At 41.3% G+C, this 19,431-nt stretch overlaps 1 protein-coding gene across 2 annotated transcripts in view; it reads right to left on the bottom strand.

The window, feature by feature from the left end:
• The window catches only part of PAXIP1 (PAX interacting protein 1), a 95,627-nt gene that overhangs the window by 5,015 nt on the left and 71,181 nt on the right, over window positions 1-19,431 (bottom strand). For both annotated transcript variants that reach the window (XM_084621604.1, XM_084621605.1), the window contains 4 exons: window positions 11,072-11,240; window positions 6,553-6,653; window positions 4,711-4,845; window positions 4,543-4,618 (listed from right to left, as the gene is read on the bottom strand). In XM_084621604.1, the coding sequence (XP_084477730.1) occupies window positions 4,543-4,618; window positions 4,711-4,845; window positions 6,553-6,653; window positions 11,072-11,240 (481 nt within the window). The remainder of the gene's footprint in view (window positions 1-4,542; window positions 4,619-4,710; window positions 4,846-6,552; window positions 6,654-11,071; window positions 11,241-19,431) is intronic.

The raw sequence follows: 19,431 nt of genomic DNA, 5'->3' as shown, positions 1-19,431 counted from the left end.
ACTTGCTGAGTGTATCCACAGTCACAATCTGAGCACCTGGAAGGTAAGCTGCTGTGATGGTTAAAATAAAGGTCATGATGGACAACATATCAGGCATGTTCTATGTGTTTGCCCTGATCAATGGTAGAAATTGGATACATGCATATGATGTCCCTGAACTCTAGGAGGTTGATGTGAAGAGAGGCCTCCTGAGAGGTCCACCTGCCCTGGGCTATGTGGGTGTCCAGATGTGCTCCCCAACCTAACAGGGATGCATCGGTCGTTATAACAATAATTGAGGAATGGCAGGCAAAAAGGACTGCTGTGCAGACGTTGAGAGATTCCTTCAACAAAGGTGGGTATGGAAAATAATGTGGTTAGTCTGGGTCTGCCTGGTGAATAAACAGTCCTGAGCCACCCTTAAAGGCAACGCATTCACAGTCTTACATGGTCTATAAATGAAAATGTCAGCTGCTATATGTCTCAACAGCTGTAGACAGTTCTTGACTGGAGTCTGTGGGCTGATCTGGATTGTGCTATGTTGGATAGGGCCATGAATCTGTGCATTGGGAGGTAGGCTCTTGCTGCTATTGAATCAAAATAAGCTCCTATGAATTCTAACCCTTGTACAGATCAAGGACTTGTGAATGTTCAATTGTAGGCGCAGCTCAAGGAAGAGGTCCATGGCCTTGCAAGTAGCCAGTGAAGTTTTGTTATGAGAACAACCTTTCAGAAGCCAATCATCTAGGTAAGGGAACACCAGAATTCCTTGTCTGCGGAGGTGTGCTACTACTACTGATGTAACCTTTGGGGCAGATGAGAGACCAAAAGGGAACCCTGCTCTGAAAGTGGTCCTGACCAACAGTAAAACATAGGAATCTTTTGTGAAACAGGTGGATTGCTATATGGAAATATGCGCCCTGAAGGTTGAGGACTCAGACTCAATCCCCTTGGTCCAGAGATGGCATTACTGCTACAAGTGTCACCATTTTGAAATTCTGTGCCTTCACAAATATGTTGAGTTGCCTTACATCTAGGATGGGTTTCCAACTGCTATTATTATTTTTGGAACCAGGAAGAACCTGGAATAAAAACCCTTCCCTCTGTGCTGCATGAGAACAGGCTCTATAGCACCCAAGAGTAGGAGAGCGTCTTTCTTATCTTAGAAGGGGCTCACGAGAGGGTTACCTGAAGAGGGATGGGGAAGGGGGATTGGCAGGAGGAAGAAAAGTGACCTCGACTGGAGTACTTGATGGAGATGATTTCCAAAACCCACTTGTCTGTAGCGATAGACTCCCAAGCCTGCAGGAAGTGGTAAAGGCAGTCTCTGAAGGGAGGAATGCAGGTGAATCATTGCAGTTGGTATGAATGGGGATGGGAGCTCAGTACCTTGACAACCCTGTCAAAACTGGTTTTCAAGGTGGAAGGGAGGTCAAAGGTTGGGAAATGGGTACTTTTCTCTCCTCTAGAACTTCTGTCTCTTGTGTTGAGGTTTATATGATCTCTGGGAGCTTGAAAATTGGACAGGGCAGGATCTCTGCACTGTGTGGGACTTACTAAACTTGTGGGTAGGTATATAAATCCCCCTAAAACACGAAGTCCTAGAGTCATTTAAACATGTGCAGAGATGTGTCTGCCCTGTCAGCAGTTTAGTGCCTTCAAACGGGAGGTCTTTGACCATATTGTGGACCTCCGGAAATCCGGAGAGCTGCAGCCAGGAGGCCCTCTTCATAACTACCGCTGTAGAAACGGAACGAGCGGCACTATCAGCAGCGTCGACAGAGGCCTGCAGAAATGTTCTGGCAAGAAGCTGGCCTTCTGCAATAGTTGCTTGGAACTCCTCTTTGTTCTGTTGGCAGATGCTCAGGAAAGGAATTCAGCTCGGTATAATTTGTATAGTTGTATTTTGCCATCAATTGCTGGCGGTTGGCTATTCTGAACTGTAAAGTAGCTGACAAACAAGATTTTCTACTGAACAAGTTGAAACTCTTATGATTTCTATCATAGAGCAGACATTTAGTGTGGTGCTGCCTTCTGTGTGTGCATTAACCACCTTGACCACCAGGGAGTTAGGAGAGGGATATGAAAATAAAGATTCTGAATACTTACAGGGGACATAATATTTCTTATCCACTCTCTTGCACATGGATGGAATTGTGCACAGGGTGTGCCAGATAACCTTTGCAGGGTCTAGGAAACCTCATTAACAGGCAGGGCCATGTGGGCCGATTAAGCTGTATGAAGGATGTCAAGCAGCTTATGATATGGCTCTTTAACCTCCTCATGAGGGATCTTCAAAGAATCCACGAGTCTCTTGATAAGGTTCTGGAACTGCCTAAAATTGTCAGCCAGGGATGGTGGAGGTGGCTTAACAGCTTCATCCGGGGATTAAGGAGAGATGTTGGCTGGTGGAAAGACCTCTTCATTAGCCCTAGCTTCCTGTTCCTCAAAGGCTTCTTCCTGAGGTTCTGGTCTCCCAGAGAGAGAGAGAGAGGGTGATGAAGGCTATCTATCTCTCTGACAGGTGGTACTTGAGGCCCTAGAGAATTGCTGATGGTAGGCCACTTAGGGGCCCAGTATGGCCAATGGGGTGGTGCATATGGCATGGGTGGAGGCATCCATGGGAGCTTCTATCAGAGAGATGGTGGCTGTGGACATCTCTCATGAATGTGATTAAATTCCTTAGAGGCCTCTGGAAAAGTGCCTTTAAGGGTGGAGAGGGCAGCCTTGGACAGATATTTGAGAGACCGAGGCAAGATCATCATCAGAATCCTCCTTTTCCAGATCACTCTGGAGTGGTGGAGCACTGGAAGAAACAGAAGGTAAAACTGTCTGTACTGGACGGGTGTCAGGAGAGCTGCAGGTCGTTGGTACTGAGAGCAGATCAGAGTCAAACAATGGTGAGTCAGGCATCTTGGAAACAGCGAGGTCTTGGGGAAAACAAAACTTTTGCAGTACCGAGAGTGTTGTCAGTACCACGTCCATGGCCTGAGCCAAAGTAATGGTGGCTGAGGGAGTTGCGGGGACTATGTGTCTCAAATGCTCTGAGGTGAGTCCAGATGGAGCCTGAGCGAGTACCAAGTGAGAAGAGGTAGAGCTCTTCTTGCTGCCTTGCTTCCCTGACTGTACCAATGGCCTACTGGAGCCCGACGATCCGGAGTCTTTAGGCTTAACAGTGTCCTTGGTACTTGAGAAACCAGCAGCCTAGTGGATGCCAGGTTGGAGACCAATGGGTGCTGAACTAGCTGGTGTCCTTGGCCACCAAGACTTCTCTGAGGTAGATTCCATTCCTGGAGAACTCAAAGCACTATCTTTGGAAGACTGAGAGGAATCGTGGGTTCTCCTCTTAGATGGGAGACAGTAGAGGTAGCCCACTTATTCAGACACCAGCATATAGCAAGGTGCAGCGAGGTTCAGAGGCTGGGTGCAGCAAGTTCTCCATCATGAGGAGCTGAAATTTGATCCTGTTTTTTCTGGCTCTAGATTTTAATGCCAGGCAGAAGTTGCACTTTTGGGATATATGAGATTCCCTACGGCAATGGATGCACTAGGAGTGTCTCTCACTCACTAGCACTGCCTCCCGGCATGATAGGCAGCATTTGAAATCAGGATAACCAGGCATGCCCATAATATATATCTTTCTAGTTGTTGTTAATGTGTAGTTATATATGAATAACTACACACTAACAACAACTATTATAAGAGCTATGGGGTCCCAGTTGAGGTAAACATCAACACGGACGGCTGCTAAGGCTCTGTCTCAGACCAAGGCAGTTAAGAAGAAACTGAGGGTGGTTCGCGCACAGAGTGCTATATAACCACGGTGTGGAGCATAAGACTGGGTAACATACATGCACAGGCCAAATGGGCACTTATCTGAAATCTCGAAACGCGCAGAAGGAGCAAGCACACCTAGAATAAAGTACCCAGAGGGACACTACTTGAAGAAAAATTGATTACTCTGCCTTGGAGACACTGACAACTTCAAAATCACATTTCCATCTGAAAATGCTGTACCTACTATTTAAATTATGAAGATTTTAGGAGATATACCGAGATCAGAAAATAAACCTAAAACAGAGAAAGATATGCAGTTTGTGCATTTGTTGCTAGTCAACTGCATTTTCTGTCTTATGAATTGGTATGATGACATTACTCAAGCACTACCAAGTTGGCAAGGACTAACATGCAGTCTTTTTGGTCCTGGAAGAGTATTCTGCAGTAGCAGAGCTGAAACTGAAAGGCAGCAGAAAATTTGCACATAAAGGTGGCAGGAAGGAGAAGGTAGGGGTCTGACCTATTGGGGGACAGTAATGGGTCTACTCAAGCATCAGCAGGTGAACAGGAAAACCCCTATATATTCTATTTTAGAACCGAGGACATAATATTAAAAAGGTGCTTCGTCATATTTGATTTTTTTTTTTTAAGTAGACAGTATTCCTTTAGCTGCATTTTAATCTAGGACTGTTCCCAGTAATAGGTGCATGTACTTAAACAAACAATGAAAAATAAATACAGTCAACAAATTTATGATTTGGAATTCTATTAGTAGTTCACACGTACCTATGCCTCTGGCAAAATATTCTCGACATAAGTGAAGATCATTTTCACAGGATATCAAGATTATCGCTGACAAACTCTACATTAAAAAAAATACTAAATATGAGTTCAAATAAGAGAACAATATATTTTATACATAATAGTTAGAAAGCCAAGCGATACTGTACTCACTTTGTTCTGTTTGTGTTCCATAAGTTTTCGAAAAGAAGGTTGTTTGGATAATACTTTCCCTCCTGCACATTCCACAATTGCCTTCATGGTGGAAAGACTAGGACAAATTCCAGGCGTAATGTAAAAATATTTTCCCTAAAAACAAACAATGTTTTAAAAAACATACACATACACCTATCAATAAGATGTAAAAAAAGGGGAAAGTAAAGAATACAACTTTTGATCCTTTAGCACCTGATGTGTTGTATAGTGCTGACATCCACTATAATGCAAGGGTCATTTTGTAAATTATGAAGCAGATCTTCAGCTGGTGTAAACTGTCACAGCTCCATTAAAAGCTATGACAATTTACATGAGATAAAGATCTGCCCCTATTTACCTAAAATCTTTCTGTGACACTTACAATAATGACCATAAAACCTTCAAATGGTAAATATTTTCTGAATGAATATTAAACAGCAATTAGGTAAGGATGTAAAAAGAAACACCCTATTTCAACCGTGTGGTTGCCCAATGGCTTGCAAAAGGACTTCTACAAAGAAAAGTTAAGTCTTATTGCCCAATTTATAACCACTAAATTTCTATTTCTATCTAATTTCTGTATCTAGCTATCTAATTTCACAGACAATTTCTTACTGTCCAATTTATAACCACTAATTTCTATTGTCTGCCAACAAAACTACAACTAGCTTTCTGCCTGCTTGAGAATCTTAATACAGGGGATCATATACAGTCTATTTTATCTGTTCCTACTTGCTAGAGGGAAGATGTGTTCTTGCCCTCTGAACTGGTGAAGAGATGCTATTTTAACTTTTGATCCTCCAGCCAACTTTACTTGCAGAAAAAAACTGAAGTTTTACATTATTTTTGGCTTCTGAATTTCTGACTGAAGTATGCCAGGTGCAAAAGGTTTTATGCTAGATCCCTCACGAGTTATTTTGACATGCCGAAAGTGACAGATTAAAAAAAAAAATGTCTAGGTAAATTGGTCTCTGTTAAAACAACACTTCCACTCCAAATCTCAAATTGTTTCGTATAATGCACAATCCTGGGGCAAAGTTCAGGAAAGTCATCTTTTAGATGAGATATGTCTCATTATGTATTGCTTTCAGGACAAAGGTGAATGTGTTTTCTTGTTTGCTGTGAAAACACAGCACAGAAAGGCCAACAGAAACAGTTTTTCTTTAAGTATAAGAATAAAACCAACAGTGAATAGATGTAGTGTATTCCAATAGCAATACTATCTGACATATGATTTTAGTAATTTCCAGGTTATTTCATTGTAAGTTTTTACATGAAATATTTAGAAATCTACCCATACAAATATTCTTAGAAGAATCATATCATTCTGCTCTTAACAGGAGTCTGAAAGTGAAGTGATTGTACAGATGAAACTAGTTTGCATATATGTTTTCTATTAAGAAGTCAGACTGCTTTGAAAGATTATGAAACTGCATTACAACTTTGGCTCTAAGTGGAACTTTAATTCAAAGCTAACAATAAAAATATCACACTTGTATCAGCATTGTGCAATAAACATATATATAAGATTGTTTCCCCTATAAGTGCATGTATAAATTTCAGCTATAAATAGCAATAACACATTCTAGAGAGTTCTTTCATTTGGTTTTAGACACCCAAGTTTTTAGCCTTTTGTGTTACTCTGCCTTCTTGCAGAGGAAAGCTGTCTTATTACTTAAGCACATGTTTGGGAAAAGCATTGATAATTATCAGAAAAATGTACTTAAGATTGATCAAATGAGCGACCAAGCATGTTTTGTCCTTTATTGTAGCAATGAAACAAAAAATATGTATTTACACATGTTATTAAAATGTGTGTACCTTAAAAAGCGGAGCCACTTGTGCTCTCTTTAGAGACTCCTCTAAACTGAAGCAGAAAAGCACCTCAGCTTCTGCATCTCGGAGCATGAAGTTCTGCTCATCTGAAAAAAAAAAAATATACACATTACAAATGTGACAAAGGAAGAAAAGATGTCAACGTAACTCTTTATCCAGATTCAAACCCTATTTCAAACTTAGTTATAAAAAACTAATGGTAAAAAAAATTAAAAATCTCACTTGTTTTGATGTGACATGAACATAATCCCATTGTTAAGAAAAAGCTGCCTTTTATTGAAGTCAAGCAACTAAAAAATGTTGTACATTTAAAAGTCACGACTCCTGTATAAAATGTGTTTTTATTATTATTTAATTTTACTATTATTGTTGAGGATCAACCAAAATTACTGACTGACAAAAATTCTTAATATTTCTTTATTTTTGTTGCGTTTACTTTGTCCATTTGACAGCATTTTCTATCCTATATGGGCCCCATAATTTCTGTACTGGAGAGCTTCAAGCCACATTAATGCATTTATCCCCATTTATGAAAACAAAGGCACAAAGTGGTTAACTGAGTTGTGCCCAAGTCACAAAGGAAATATGTGACAGCCCATGGAATTGACTCCCAGTCCACAGCCGTAGCCACCTGGCAATCTTTCCATTTGTTTCCCCTGCATAGTCAGTCAGCATTCCCTTTTGCTTGGGCGGGATTTTCTTCCCTCACGTCTCTCACTCACACCCCATCCCTACCCTCATACCAAAACAGGAGAGGGAAATTATTATTATTTTTTTTTTTAAAAAAGCATAGTAAAATCAAAAAGACAGGTAGGGTGACTTGGGATAGATGTTGTACCTGAAAATACATAACTCCTTTTACTACAATCGATTACATTTCAAACTGATAGTCTCCCTTCAGTTCTATACAGTGTGAGAATGTCAACTTCTCCTCACATTTTTTAGTTACACCTTTTAATAGCTTTCTTACAGTTTATTGTTTTGTTTGATATGGCTGGACAAAGCAAGATAAAACTCTACCTCACGTTTATAAACAAGAAAATATTTACTGCTTATTATCTACAGTTTTAAGTCTTTGCAGTGGTTTGGAAGCAACACCATGTGTTTAACTAACCAAATAAATAAAAAGTTCAAACACATATTATATATATTATACATACACACACACGGTACTGTGAGCTTTTACAGGTAGTCGTCGTACATGTAGGTACCAATGACAAAAGGAAGGATAGAAGAAAGGTGCTGGAAGCCAAATTTAGGCTGGTAGATAAGCAATTGAAGTCCAGGACCTCCATGGTAGCATTTTCTGAAATGCTTCCAGTTCCACGCACAGGGCCACTTAGACAGGCAGAACTGCAGGGTACCAATGTGTGGATGAGACAATGGTGTAGGGAGGAGGGGGTTTAGATTTATTAGGAACTGGGGAAACTTTTGGGAAAGGGGGAGCCTATACAGGAAGGATGGGCTCCACCTGAACCAAAATGGAACCAGATGGCTGGCACTTAAAATTAAAAAGGTCATAGAGCAGTTTTTAAACTAAGGGCTGGGGGAAAGCTGACAGGTGCAGAGAAGTACATGGTTTGGACAGAGACATCCCTAAGGGGAGGATCTTTAAATGGAGATTCTCTATGTCCTAGTAAGGAGGAGAGGATGGAAGATGATAAAATATGGGTAGGATATGATTAGAAACAGTTACATGAAAAAGAGTCCCATTCAATTACAACATGTCATGGCAGACAGCTAAAAAGTGACAAGTTTTTAAAATGCTTACATACCAATACTAGAAGTCTAAATACTAAGATGGGTGAACTAGAGTGCCTCATATTAAATGAGGATATTGATATAAAACAGGCATCACAGAAACTTTGTGGAACCAGGATAACTGATGGGACACAGTAATACCAGGGTACAAAATATGTCAGGAGGACAGAACAGGTCGTGCTGGTGGGGAAGTGGCACTGTATGTGGAAAAAAAGGGTAGAATGAAATGAAGTAAAAAAATCTTAAACAAACCAACCTGTCCCATAGAATCTCTATGGATAGTAATTTCATGCTCAAATAAGAAGAATATAGCAGTAGGGATATACTACTGACCATGTGACCAGGATGGTGACAGTGATTCCGAAATGCTCAGGGAGATTAGAGAGGCTATAAAAATAAACTCAATAATAACGGGGGATTTCAACTATCCCCATATTGACTGGGTACATATCACCTCAGGACAGGATGCAGAGATAAAGTTTCTTGACACCTTAAATGACTGCTTCTTGGAGTGACTAGTCCTGGAACCCACAAGAGGAGAGACAATTCTTGATTTAGTCCTCAGTGGAGCACAGGATATGATTCAAGAGGTGAATATAACTAGACCGTTTGATAATAGGACCACAATATAATTAAATTTAACATCCCTGTGGCAGGGAAATCATCACAGCAGCCCAACATGGTAGCATTTAATTTCAGAAAGGGGAACTACATAAAAATGAGTTCTGCGGAAAAGGACCTACGGGTGACAGTGGACGAGAAGCTGGATATGAGTCAACAGTGTGCCCTTGTTGCCAAAAGGCCAATGGCATTTTGGGATGTATAAGTAGGGGCATAGCGAGCAGATCGAGGGACGTGATTGTTCCCCTCTATTCGACACTGGTGAGGCCTCATCTGGAGTACTGTGTCCAGTTTTGGGCCCCACACTACAAGAAGGATGTGGATAAATTGGAGAGAGTCCAGCGAAGGGCAATAAAAATGATTAGGGGTCTGGAACACATGACTTATGAGGAGAGGCTGAGGGAACTGGGATGGTTTAGTCTGCAGAAGAGAAGAATGAGAGGGGATTTGATAGCTGCTTTCAACTACCTGAGAAGTGGTTCCAGAGAGGATGGTTCTAGACTATTCTCAGTGGTAGAAGAGGACAGGACAAGGAGTAATGGTCTCAAGTTGCAGTGGGGGAGGTTTAGGTTGGATATTAGGAAAAACTTTTTCACTAGGAGGGTGGTGAAACACTGAAATGCGTTACCTAGGGAGGTGGTAGAATCTCCTTCCTTAGAAGTTTTTAAGGTCAGGCTTGACAAAGCCCTGGCTGGGATGATTTAATTGGGGATTGGTCCTGCTTTGAGCAGGGGGTTGGACTAGATGACCTCCTGAGGTCCCTTCCAACCTTGATATTCTATGATTCTATGAGGAAGTTAGTGAAACAGCAATTAAAAGGAACAGTGCCAAAAGTGAAATCCTTGCAAGCTGCATGGAGACTTTGTAAAGACACCACAATAGAGACTCAATTTAAATGTATACCCCAAATTTAAAAACGTAGTGAGAGAACCAAAAAAAGTGCCACCGTGGCCAAACAACAAAGTAAAAGAAGCAGTGAGAGGCAAAAAGGCATCCCTTAAAAAGTGGAAATTAAATCTTAGTAAGGAAAATACAAAGGAGCACAAAAGCTCTGGCAAGTGATGTGTAAAAATATAATTAGAAAGGCCAAAAAAGAATTTGAAGAACAGCTAGCCAAAGACTCAAAAAGTAATAGCAAAAAAATTTTTAAGTACATCAGAAGCAGGAAGCCTGCTAAACAACCAGTGGGGCCACTGTACGATCAATATATATATACACAAGCACACACACTTCCAGTCCTAAATGCACTTTTATCCACAAGTGCATTGGACTCAAGCTTTCATCTTTACTTAAGAAAAATTCCTGTTAAGCACACCTCCTAATTTAATTTAATAAAAGAGGTGGATCAACATTAGTTATTTTTTCTTTGTCTACATTACAGTCATGCCTACCAACATAATGCATAAAATGTGCACTTTTGTTTTTGACTGTTTTTCCAAATAAATAAATTAATAAATCCCCTCCCACCCCCCAAAAAAACCCAACCAACCAACCTGGACACCTAAAAAGTAGCAGAAGTGCAAGTGGGTGAAGCACTCGTTAAAATTATGGTTGGCAAAAACAGAAAAGGGAGGGAGGGTTATGAAGGCTTGAAGTAATATTAGTGCATACTATTCTATTTGATAATTCAGAAAGTTTAAAAAATAAGGAATAACGTTATTAAAAGTTAAGAAAAAAGGAACTAGTTTTCTTTCCTTTGGGTAAAGTAATTGGTATTAAACCATGCGTAAAGCTGAACGCAGAGGGCTTTAATTGAAAGAGAAAAAGTTAATAGAAAACCAAAGTGAATTTTGTTCCTGTGATAGCACTAAACCGATAGCAGAACCCTTATTCAACCATGAAATATTTTTAAAAAATTAAACATTTTGTCAGTTCTAAAATACAAAACAGACTGCTAAAGTCTTAGCTGTCAACTATGTGGAGAATTATGTTTGAAGTTTTACATACAATTTATTCATACAATAACTGAATGCCTAATATCACATTCCAAAAAGGCTGTCTAAACAAAGTCAACCACCAAAACATATGTTTTGTTCAAATATAATTACCACCCTTGCATACTTTTTTTTTTTTTAAAGTTCAGTTTATCGATAGTGAATGAGTGATTCTAGTATTCACTTACCAACAAATTTCTGGCATTTGAAACACTCTTCTAACCACTCCGGAGTTACTATGTGCTTGACTACTGAAATTGCTGTCAGGAACTTTACAGTACGGGTCACTTTGCTGGCAACTAAATGTGTGCATTTCTGTGCAGATTCTGCTACTTCACCCCCAAGAATGTAGAGTTTCTGAAAGTTAGAATCATAGAATTATAGAAATGTAGGGCTGGAAGGGATCTTCAGAAGTCATCTAGTCCAGTCCTCTGTGCTGAGGCAGAATCAAATAAACCTAGATCATCTAGATTACCTAATCTGTTCTTAAAAACCTCCAATGATGGGGATCCCACAACCACCCTTGGAAAACTATTCCAGTGCCTAATTATCCTTATAGTTGGAAAGTTTTTCCTGCTATCTAACCTACATCTCCTTTGTTGCAGATTAAGCCCATTATTCTTGTCCTATCTTCAGCGGAGATGCAGTACAATCGACCCCTTCATAACAGCTCTTAATATATTTGAAGACTATTAGGACTGCTCCCTCCCCTCCATCAACCAAGTCTTCTTTTCTCAAGACTAAACATGCCAACTGTTTTTTAACCTTTGCTCACAGGTCAGATTTTTCTACTCCTTTTATCATTTCTGTTGCTTGCCTCAATTCCAAACAAACTAGGAACTGAATACTCACTAAAAACTAAATGATATCTCATCCACAGCATCATTATGAAAAACAGCAATATTATGCAATACAAATGAGGTACCGATTAAATAAGAAACATAGGATATTGGTGGCTTTGTCTAAAATGCACATTAACAAGAGGTCCATCATAAACTCATTCCTGTATCTATTAGAACTGGTTGGAAAACTGAATTTCCATCAAATGGGAAATTCCACATTTTAAAATGGAAATTTCTTGCAAAAGAAAAATTAAAAAAAAAAAAAAAGATTTGGAATCATCAAAATATTCCAATTCACTAATGTCCAAACATTTTGATAATGTTAAAATAATAAAATATAAATAAAATACAGCTGAAACAAAACATGTCAACGTTCTCAAAATGAAATGGGAAAGTCAAAATGAATCATTTTGGACTTTACTGAAAATTTCATCAACATAGACATGTTTTGCAGTAATGTTTATTTTGACAAAACTGTACTTTTTGACAGAAAATTGTTTGGCCTAAATGTTTTGAGCAGGTCTAGTAACTATTAAATAAAAATATATATTTTTGGAGACATGTATCCCATACTAATCACAAGAAAATTACAAATAGATTCTCACAAATGCAGTGAAATCTACCATGGTACAGACTACTGTGAACACCACTATTTAACAAGGAACCAGAATTATTACTATCAAATATAGCTCAATCATGAGCATAGTTGTCCTCAATTCTTCCTGTTTGAACTAGAAATACTTCTCCCCAGCCTGAATTTACATTTTTAAGATTACATTAATAAAAACATTAAAAAGGATAGAGTGGGAAGCATAAAGCAGTCATCAACACTACTACAGCCCAGAGGCTGCATTAGCTGCTATGTAGTTCTATAGTGATGCTCTGTTGATTGCTAGTGGTGATGGTACTAAGGTAGGCAGACTCCGTGACACCCCAGCAAATCCTCCTCATATCATGCTTACTTGGGCGATGTTCAGGCAAAAGTATCTGGGCCTGAGGGAAGATGTTGAAGTTTCATTCCAAACCAATGAAACTTTCTGTAGAGCACATATATGCATCTTATAAATGCCAAACTGGTAAATCTATGAAGTGTACAAACTTCCTACATAAAATAAATAGGTGATTTTTAAAGTTTCAATAGGTTTACAAATCTATGCCATGTAAATATCAAAGACAAAACAATTGTACCAACAGTGAGCTTTTGTTTAGATAAACATTATACAGTGTAAATAGAGGTTACTGGAGGTTCTTCGAGAAGTGTGGTCCCTATCTGTGTTCCACACATGGGGATGCATGCGCACCTTGTGCCTGAGTCTGGAGATTTTTACTAAGCAGTGTCCATTGTTCTGCATATGTGCAGTTCTCCTCATGCTCTGAACCTAGGGTATATGTGGGAGGCGGTGCAGAATGGCGCCTCTCCAGTTCCTTCTCCTACCACAAATCCAGTTATGATCTACAGTAGAGGGGACGGAGGACAGGTAGTGGAATACAAATAGGAACCGCACATCTCAAAGAGCCTTTAGTTACAGGTTAGTACCCTCCTTTTCTTCTTCGAGTGGTGGTTCCTATGTGTATTCCACATGTGGGAGATGAGCAAGCAGTAGTCTAACAGGAGATGGGTGCACGGATGCAGAAATGATGGCTGACTGTAATACCTCTGTCCTCATAGTTGTATCTGTAGTAGAAGACTGGACCAAAGTGTAATGTTTTGTGAAGGTGTGAAAGGAGCTCCAGGTAGCTGCCCTATATATCTCTAGTAGAGATGCAGTAGTCTAGTGTCACATACATGCAGTAGAAGTTGCTTGCACTCTGATGGAATAGGCCCTCACCCTCTCTGGGGCAGGGATGTGAGCTAGTTGATAACAAAGGATAATGCAACCAGAGATCTATTTAGAAAGTCTCTGTGCAGATATAGCTTGACCACTCAATCTCTCTGCTATAGTAACAAAAAGTCTATGTGTCCTCTAATTACCGTTTTTCTTTGCAGATAAATGCCTGTGCTCTTAGGATGTCCAGAGATTGAAGCTTTCTCTCTCCTCATCAGAGGCATGCAGTTTTGGGGGAAAATATCTGGAAGTGGATGGTTTGATGAATGTGAAACTCTGGAATTATTTTGGTGATGCATTTTGGGTGGGGGAAAAGAGAGACCTTTTATTTATAGAAGGTAGTATATGGTGGGTCTGCCATCAGTGCTCCCAGCTCGCTGACTCTCTTGGCTGATGTGATGGTGCCTAGGAAGGAAACCTTCATTGACAGATGAGATATAGAACATGTGGCTAAAGGTTCAAAAGGAGGTTTGGAGAGAGAAGAAAGAATGAGGTTGTGGTCCCAATGAAGAATTGGCTTCACCAGCGGTGGGAAGGATCTAAGAAGTCCTTTCAGGAATCTAGTTGTCATGGGATGAGTGAAGATAATGTCAGACAATATGACAACCATACAATCAGGATATCCTGGGACCAGATGAGTGGGAGGAAAGCATTGCTGGCCGGGTGGACTGCTCTTAGTTCCAGTAAACTGATAGGCACCCTGGACTCCAAAAGGGTTTGGATGCCTTGTGCAGTATATTTGTCCAGATAAGCTCCCCAAACTAAGAGGGAGGCATCAGTAGCAATAGTTGCCTTAGTTGTAGGTGTGAGGAAAGGAGTCCCCACTCAAACTTTCTCCAGCTTTGTCTACCAGATAAGAGAGGCCAGAAACTTGGACAAACAGTTATTCTGGCATGGACACTGACTTTTTCTGGTGAGAAGATTGACTGAACCTAATTTTGCAGGCAAGAAAGATGAAGCCTGGCAAATGGTGTCATGTATGTGCATAAGGCCATGTGACCAAAAAGGGAAAGGCAAGTTCTGACCGAAGTCAGAGGTCAGAGAATGACCTGTTTTATGAGCTCTTCCATCGCATGGAATATCTTGATAAGTAAATAGGCTCTTGCTGTAGTTATGTCCAAGGTGGCTCCCATGAAATCTATGGACCTTGTGGTAGTCAAAGTGGACTTTTCTTGGGTGACACTAATTCCAAAGGAAGATAATAAATGGAGCAGGAATTGGGTAGCCAACTAGACTTCCTTGTATGATCTGCCTGTCATAAGCCAGTTCTTAAGTTACAGGAAGATGGTAAACCAATTTCCTCTTATCCAAGCTGCCACCACTGATGACTTTTGTAAAGACCCAGGGTTCTGTGGCTAGCCCAAACTGGGCTCTGTATTGGTAATTGTCTTCACCAAGAAGGAACCTGAGGAACCTTCTGTGGGATGGGTGACTGTCTATATGAAAATTAAAATTCCGCATGGTCACACTGGCATCAATAATTCCCTCCATGGAAGAGGGCAAACTATTTAACAAACAGTTTGCCCTCTTACAGAGAGGGAATTATTGATGCCAGTGTGACCATGCGGAATTTTAATTTTTGGATGAATAATGTATTTAGTTGGCACAGAATATGAGAATCAGACTCCATCTCCCATTCATTTTGTGGACTAACATGTATGAGGATGCTGAGATGCTGAGGATGCTTTCCCTTGATGCTGAGATGGAACTCTTTCTATGGCTCCCTAGTGGAGAAGGGAGTCCACTTCTTATGCAGAATTTCCTCATGTGACTAGTCCCAGCAAAGGAGCCGGGAAGGAAGTTTGTGGATAGGGATTGACAGAAACTTGATCAGATAGCCATAGTGAATAATTTCCATCACCCATTTGTCCGTTATGAAAGCCCTCCATTTGTGGGCAAACTGGATATGGTGGCCTCCAAAATACTGAAGGGTAGGATGATGTGGCATCAATAAAGGGATACAGGTCTCAACAGTCTCATCAAAAGAAATTCTTTTGGTGAGAGTAAGGTGTGGCAATTGATGATGCAGGAGCTGTGTATCTTGGCCTTTGTATTGTCTGTTTGTGTGGTGGTTCCTGGGAGCACTGGTGGTAAAATGACTGAAGAAGTGGTCTGTACCATTGCTTATGATGGTTCCTCTTAGGTTTATGAATAGATACCCAGACAACAAACTGTTGTCCTCAAGTCCTTGAGAGAGTGGTGAGATTCATCAGTCTTTTCATTGAACAGGTTGACTGTATTAAAGGGGAGATCTTGAATGGTACTCTGCTCCTCGCCAGGGAAACCCGAGGATTCTATCAGGAATCTCTCCTCAGGACAATGGCCACAGCCATCCCTCTGGACACAGTGTCTGCAGCATCTACTGCCACCTGGAGAGAAGTTTTGGGCAATAATTTTCCTTCATCAATTAAGGACTGGAACTGAACTTTATCTTCCTGAGGGAGCTTGTCCTGAAAATCCAACAAACTCTGCATAATTAGTGACGTTGTATTTAGGAGGAAGGGCCTCATAATTTGAAATTCTAAATTGGAGTGAGGCAAAGACCTTTCCTCCTAGGAGGACTAGTCACTTGGCACTCCAGTCCGAGGGTGTAGTTTTGGGGTGCTGCAGCCTGGATCTTTCAGTGGCTGCTTGTACCACCACAGAGTTGGATGATGGGTGAGAGAATAGAAACTCTGCCCCTTTAAATGGAACAAAGTAGCGCTTCTCAGCACTCTTTGGGGTGGGAGCGCAGGAAGCAGAAGTTCTAGCTGGATCCAGGATGGCCTTGTTGATAGGGAGGGCTGCTCAACTGGGACCCAAAGGTTGCAAGATATCCAGCAATCTATGTTGGGACTCCTGAACCTCTTCAAGCTGTATCTGGAGCTTGGACACCACGCTTTGTAGGAGCTACTGATATTGCCTCTAGTTGTCAGGCAGAGATGGTGAAGATGGGATAACTGCCTCATCTGGAAAAGACAATGAAATTGCTCCCAAAACCATTGGAACTGTTGGATCCAGTTCAGCTCAGTCTTCTACATATTCCGATGGGGCCAGTTGGTGTTGGCCAGGTTATGGCATGTAAGGTTCATGTACTGATCCTGGGTAATCCCAGTATGAAGGATAAACCAGCTGAGGTGAACCCCCTGGCACTGGGTGCCACCTGTTTCTGAGTAACAGCCGTGTTAGTCTGTATTCGCAAAAAGAAAAGGAGGACTTGTGGCACCTTAGAGACTAACCAATTTATTAGAGCATAAGCTTTCGTGAGCTACAGCTCACTTCATCGGATGCATTCAGTGGAAAATACAGTGGGGAGATTTAAATACACAGAGAACATGAAGCAATGGGTGTTACCGTACACACTGTAAGGAGAGTGATCAGGAAAGGTGAGCCATTACCAGCAGGAGGGAGGGGGGAGAGGAAGAAAACCCCTTGTAGCGATAATCAAGGTGGGCCATTTGGAAAAGGGGAACCTTTTGTGGTGATAATCAAGGTGAGCCATTTCCAAATGGCCCACCTTGATTATCGCTACAAGGGGTTTTCTTCCTCTCCCCCCTCCCTCCTGCTGGTAATGGTTCACCTTTCCTGATCACTCTCCTTACAGTGTGTACGGTAACACCCATTGCTTCATGTTCTCTGTGTATTTAAATCTCCCCACTGTATTTTCCACTGAATGCATCCGATGAAGTGAGCTGTAGCTCACGAAAGCTTATGCTCTAATAAATTGGTTAGTCTCTAAGGTGCCACAAGTCCTCCTTTTCTTTTTACCTGTTTCTGAGAAAGTCATAGTTTGATTACAGGATGAAACCCTGATCTCTCTAGACCCGTTTCTGCATGATAGGGTGGGGCTCTTCTAGAACCTCTGACTCATCAGATGAAAAAGCTGGATCCTGAACTTCTGGCAGAACAAGTGATACAGTACCCAGGTTCAAGGGTGGGAGAGGAGAGAGACCCCAGGACCGCAAAATAGCTTCCTCTTCTGCAGCAGTTATGTCTGTGAATAAAGGCGAACCTGAGAGTAGGGGGGAGTGAGGATAGGGGAGAACAAAGATGTCCTCCAGAGAGACGTAGGTCTCGGACCATCTAGGGATATGGAGAGAATCAGCTGGTGGAACTGTCGGATCCAGTGTTTCCCTAGTCACATTGGAAGCTGGATCCCTCCAGGGCCGTGATGTTATTGGCAGAGTATGGTCTGGATGTTAAAGGGAGTGGCAGTGAATGCTTTTCTGTCAGCATATCAGAACCAGTACTGGAACAAATGGATCCATTCTCCTTCGTGCCACTTTCTCCTGCTGAGGTGGTTTACTTTGGCCTTAATCTTTAGGACCAGGGGGAAAGAACTCTCCCAACTTGAAGGGGTTGGGGGGGGTGTGTGTCTTTTTTTCTTTGGGGCAGCCTTGGAAGAATGTTGTCTCTGTGCTTGTGACAATGCCCCTTACTTTCATGAGAAGCCTTCACCTTAGGCTTAGAAGTCTCAGTCTCGAGCCCTAAGCTTATGCTTGGAGGGACTCTTCCTGTTGACTAAAGGTGATGTCTAGGGGGTTGTCCTTAGCCCGGATCTGACTGAGATCTCATGGCCTTTTCTAAGTCTTGACTCGCACGAGTTCTAGGAGGGAAGGAACAACAAATGTTGCACTTAGCCAAGATGTGAGCCTTGCCTAGGCTCTAAAAGCAGTGCTGGTGTTTGTCACTCACTGAAAAGGAGAGGGGGGGGCGAGAAACACAATTCTGTAACCCTGGGACTCTGGGCATAATCCTAGCCTCCCGTGGATGATTTCCCCAGGATGGGGAAAAACAACTAACTAACTATACTAGTACTTAACACTAAAAGAGTAAAGTAGTAAAACTATTTACAATATTTATACACAGACTGAGGCAGTCAAAGAACGAAGCTGTGGACACAGAAGATTCTGACTCAGGCCATGCGATGATACAAAGGAACTGGAGAGGCTCCAGTCCTCACTGCCCCTTATACCCTTGGTTCAGAGCACAAGAAAAACAATTGCGCATATGCAGATCAATGGACGCACTACTAAAAAGTCTCTGGACTCAGGCGCGTATGTACCCATATGTGGAATACACCTCATTGGGCTAAAAGTTATGAGGGAGGTCCTCCTCCCTGAGAGGGGTGGGGCTTAGGACACACCCCTCTGCTTGGCATCTCCCATTGGTTGGCTTAGGCAGGGATCCATTTAATGTGCTTGCTTTTGTGACTCCCATTCTGATGAGTCTATCTCTCCGCATGCATTGTATAAGGAGCCTGAGCACCTAATTCAGGCTTTGAGAATCCCAGGGATTTTCTAGGCATGGTTAGGCATGTTCAGGCTGAACATCGCTACACCTAAGTTCATTTCTGAATCTAGCTCCAAGTACATAGCAAGGTTCAAAGAGGGACTGGACTTTTATATGGGTAACAAGAATATCCAGAGTTTTAACAATTAGTAAGTTTTGGAATGGATATAAAGCCTCATGCTTTAAAATGTAAAACAATGTCTGTGAAGAAGCAGGATTAAACATTCATGGGAGACAGATAACTCGGAGTAGGCAGATGTGGGGTAATCTTGCGCCTTCCTCTGAAGCATCTGGTTCTGCACAGAGTCAGAGACAAGATACTGCACCAGATGGACCTTGGGTCTGATTCAGTATCGTAATTCATATGTTCCTCACCTGAACTTGGTCATTTAGTTTGCTATTGGAGGTACAGAAGGTACCCCCACCCCTTTGAAAATTAACATGAGGAAAGAAAAAATTAGACACAAGCATGAAGTACTTGAGTAAGGCTAACTTGGATAGAAACTAGCAGATAAAACTCAATATACCGAAAACTATACTCTCTACTATTTTAAAACCATTCCCTACAATTTTCTCTCTTTATATCCATTAGGCCTGTTCTGCTAAAGT

Source organism: Lepidochelys olivacea (genome assembly GCF_965140295.1).
Source record: "Lepidochelys olivacea isolate rLepOli2 genome assembly, chromosome: 2".
In the NCBI taxonomy this organism is placed as follows: Eukaryota; Metazoa; Chordata; order Testudines; family Cheloniidae; genus Lepidochelys; species Lepidochelys olivacea.
The sequence above is the reverse complement of the archived record's forward strand: the minus strand, read 5'-3'. Positions and strand labels throughout refer to the sequence as shown.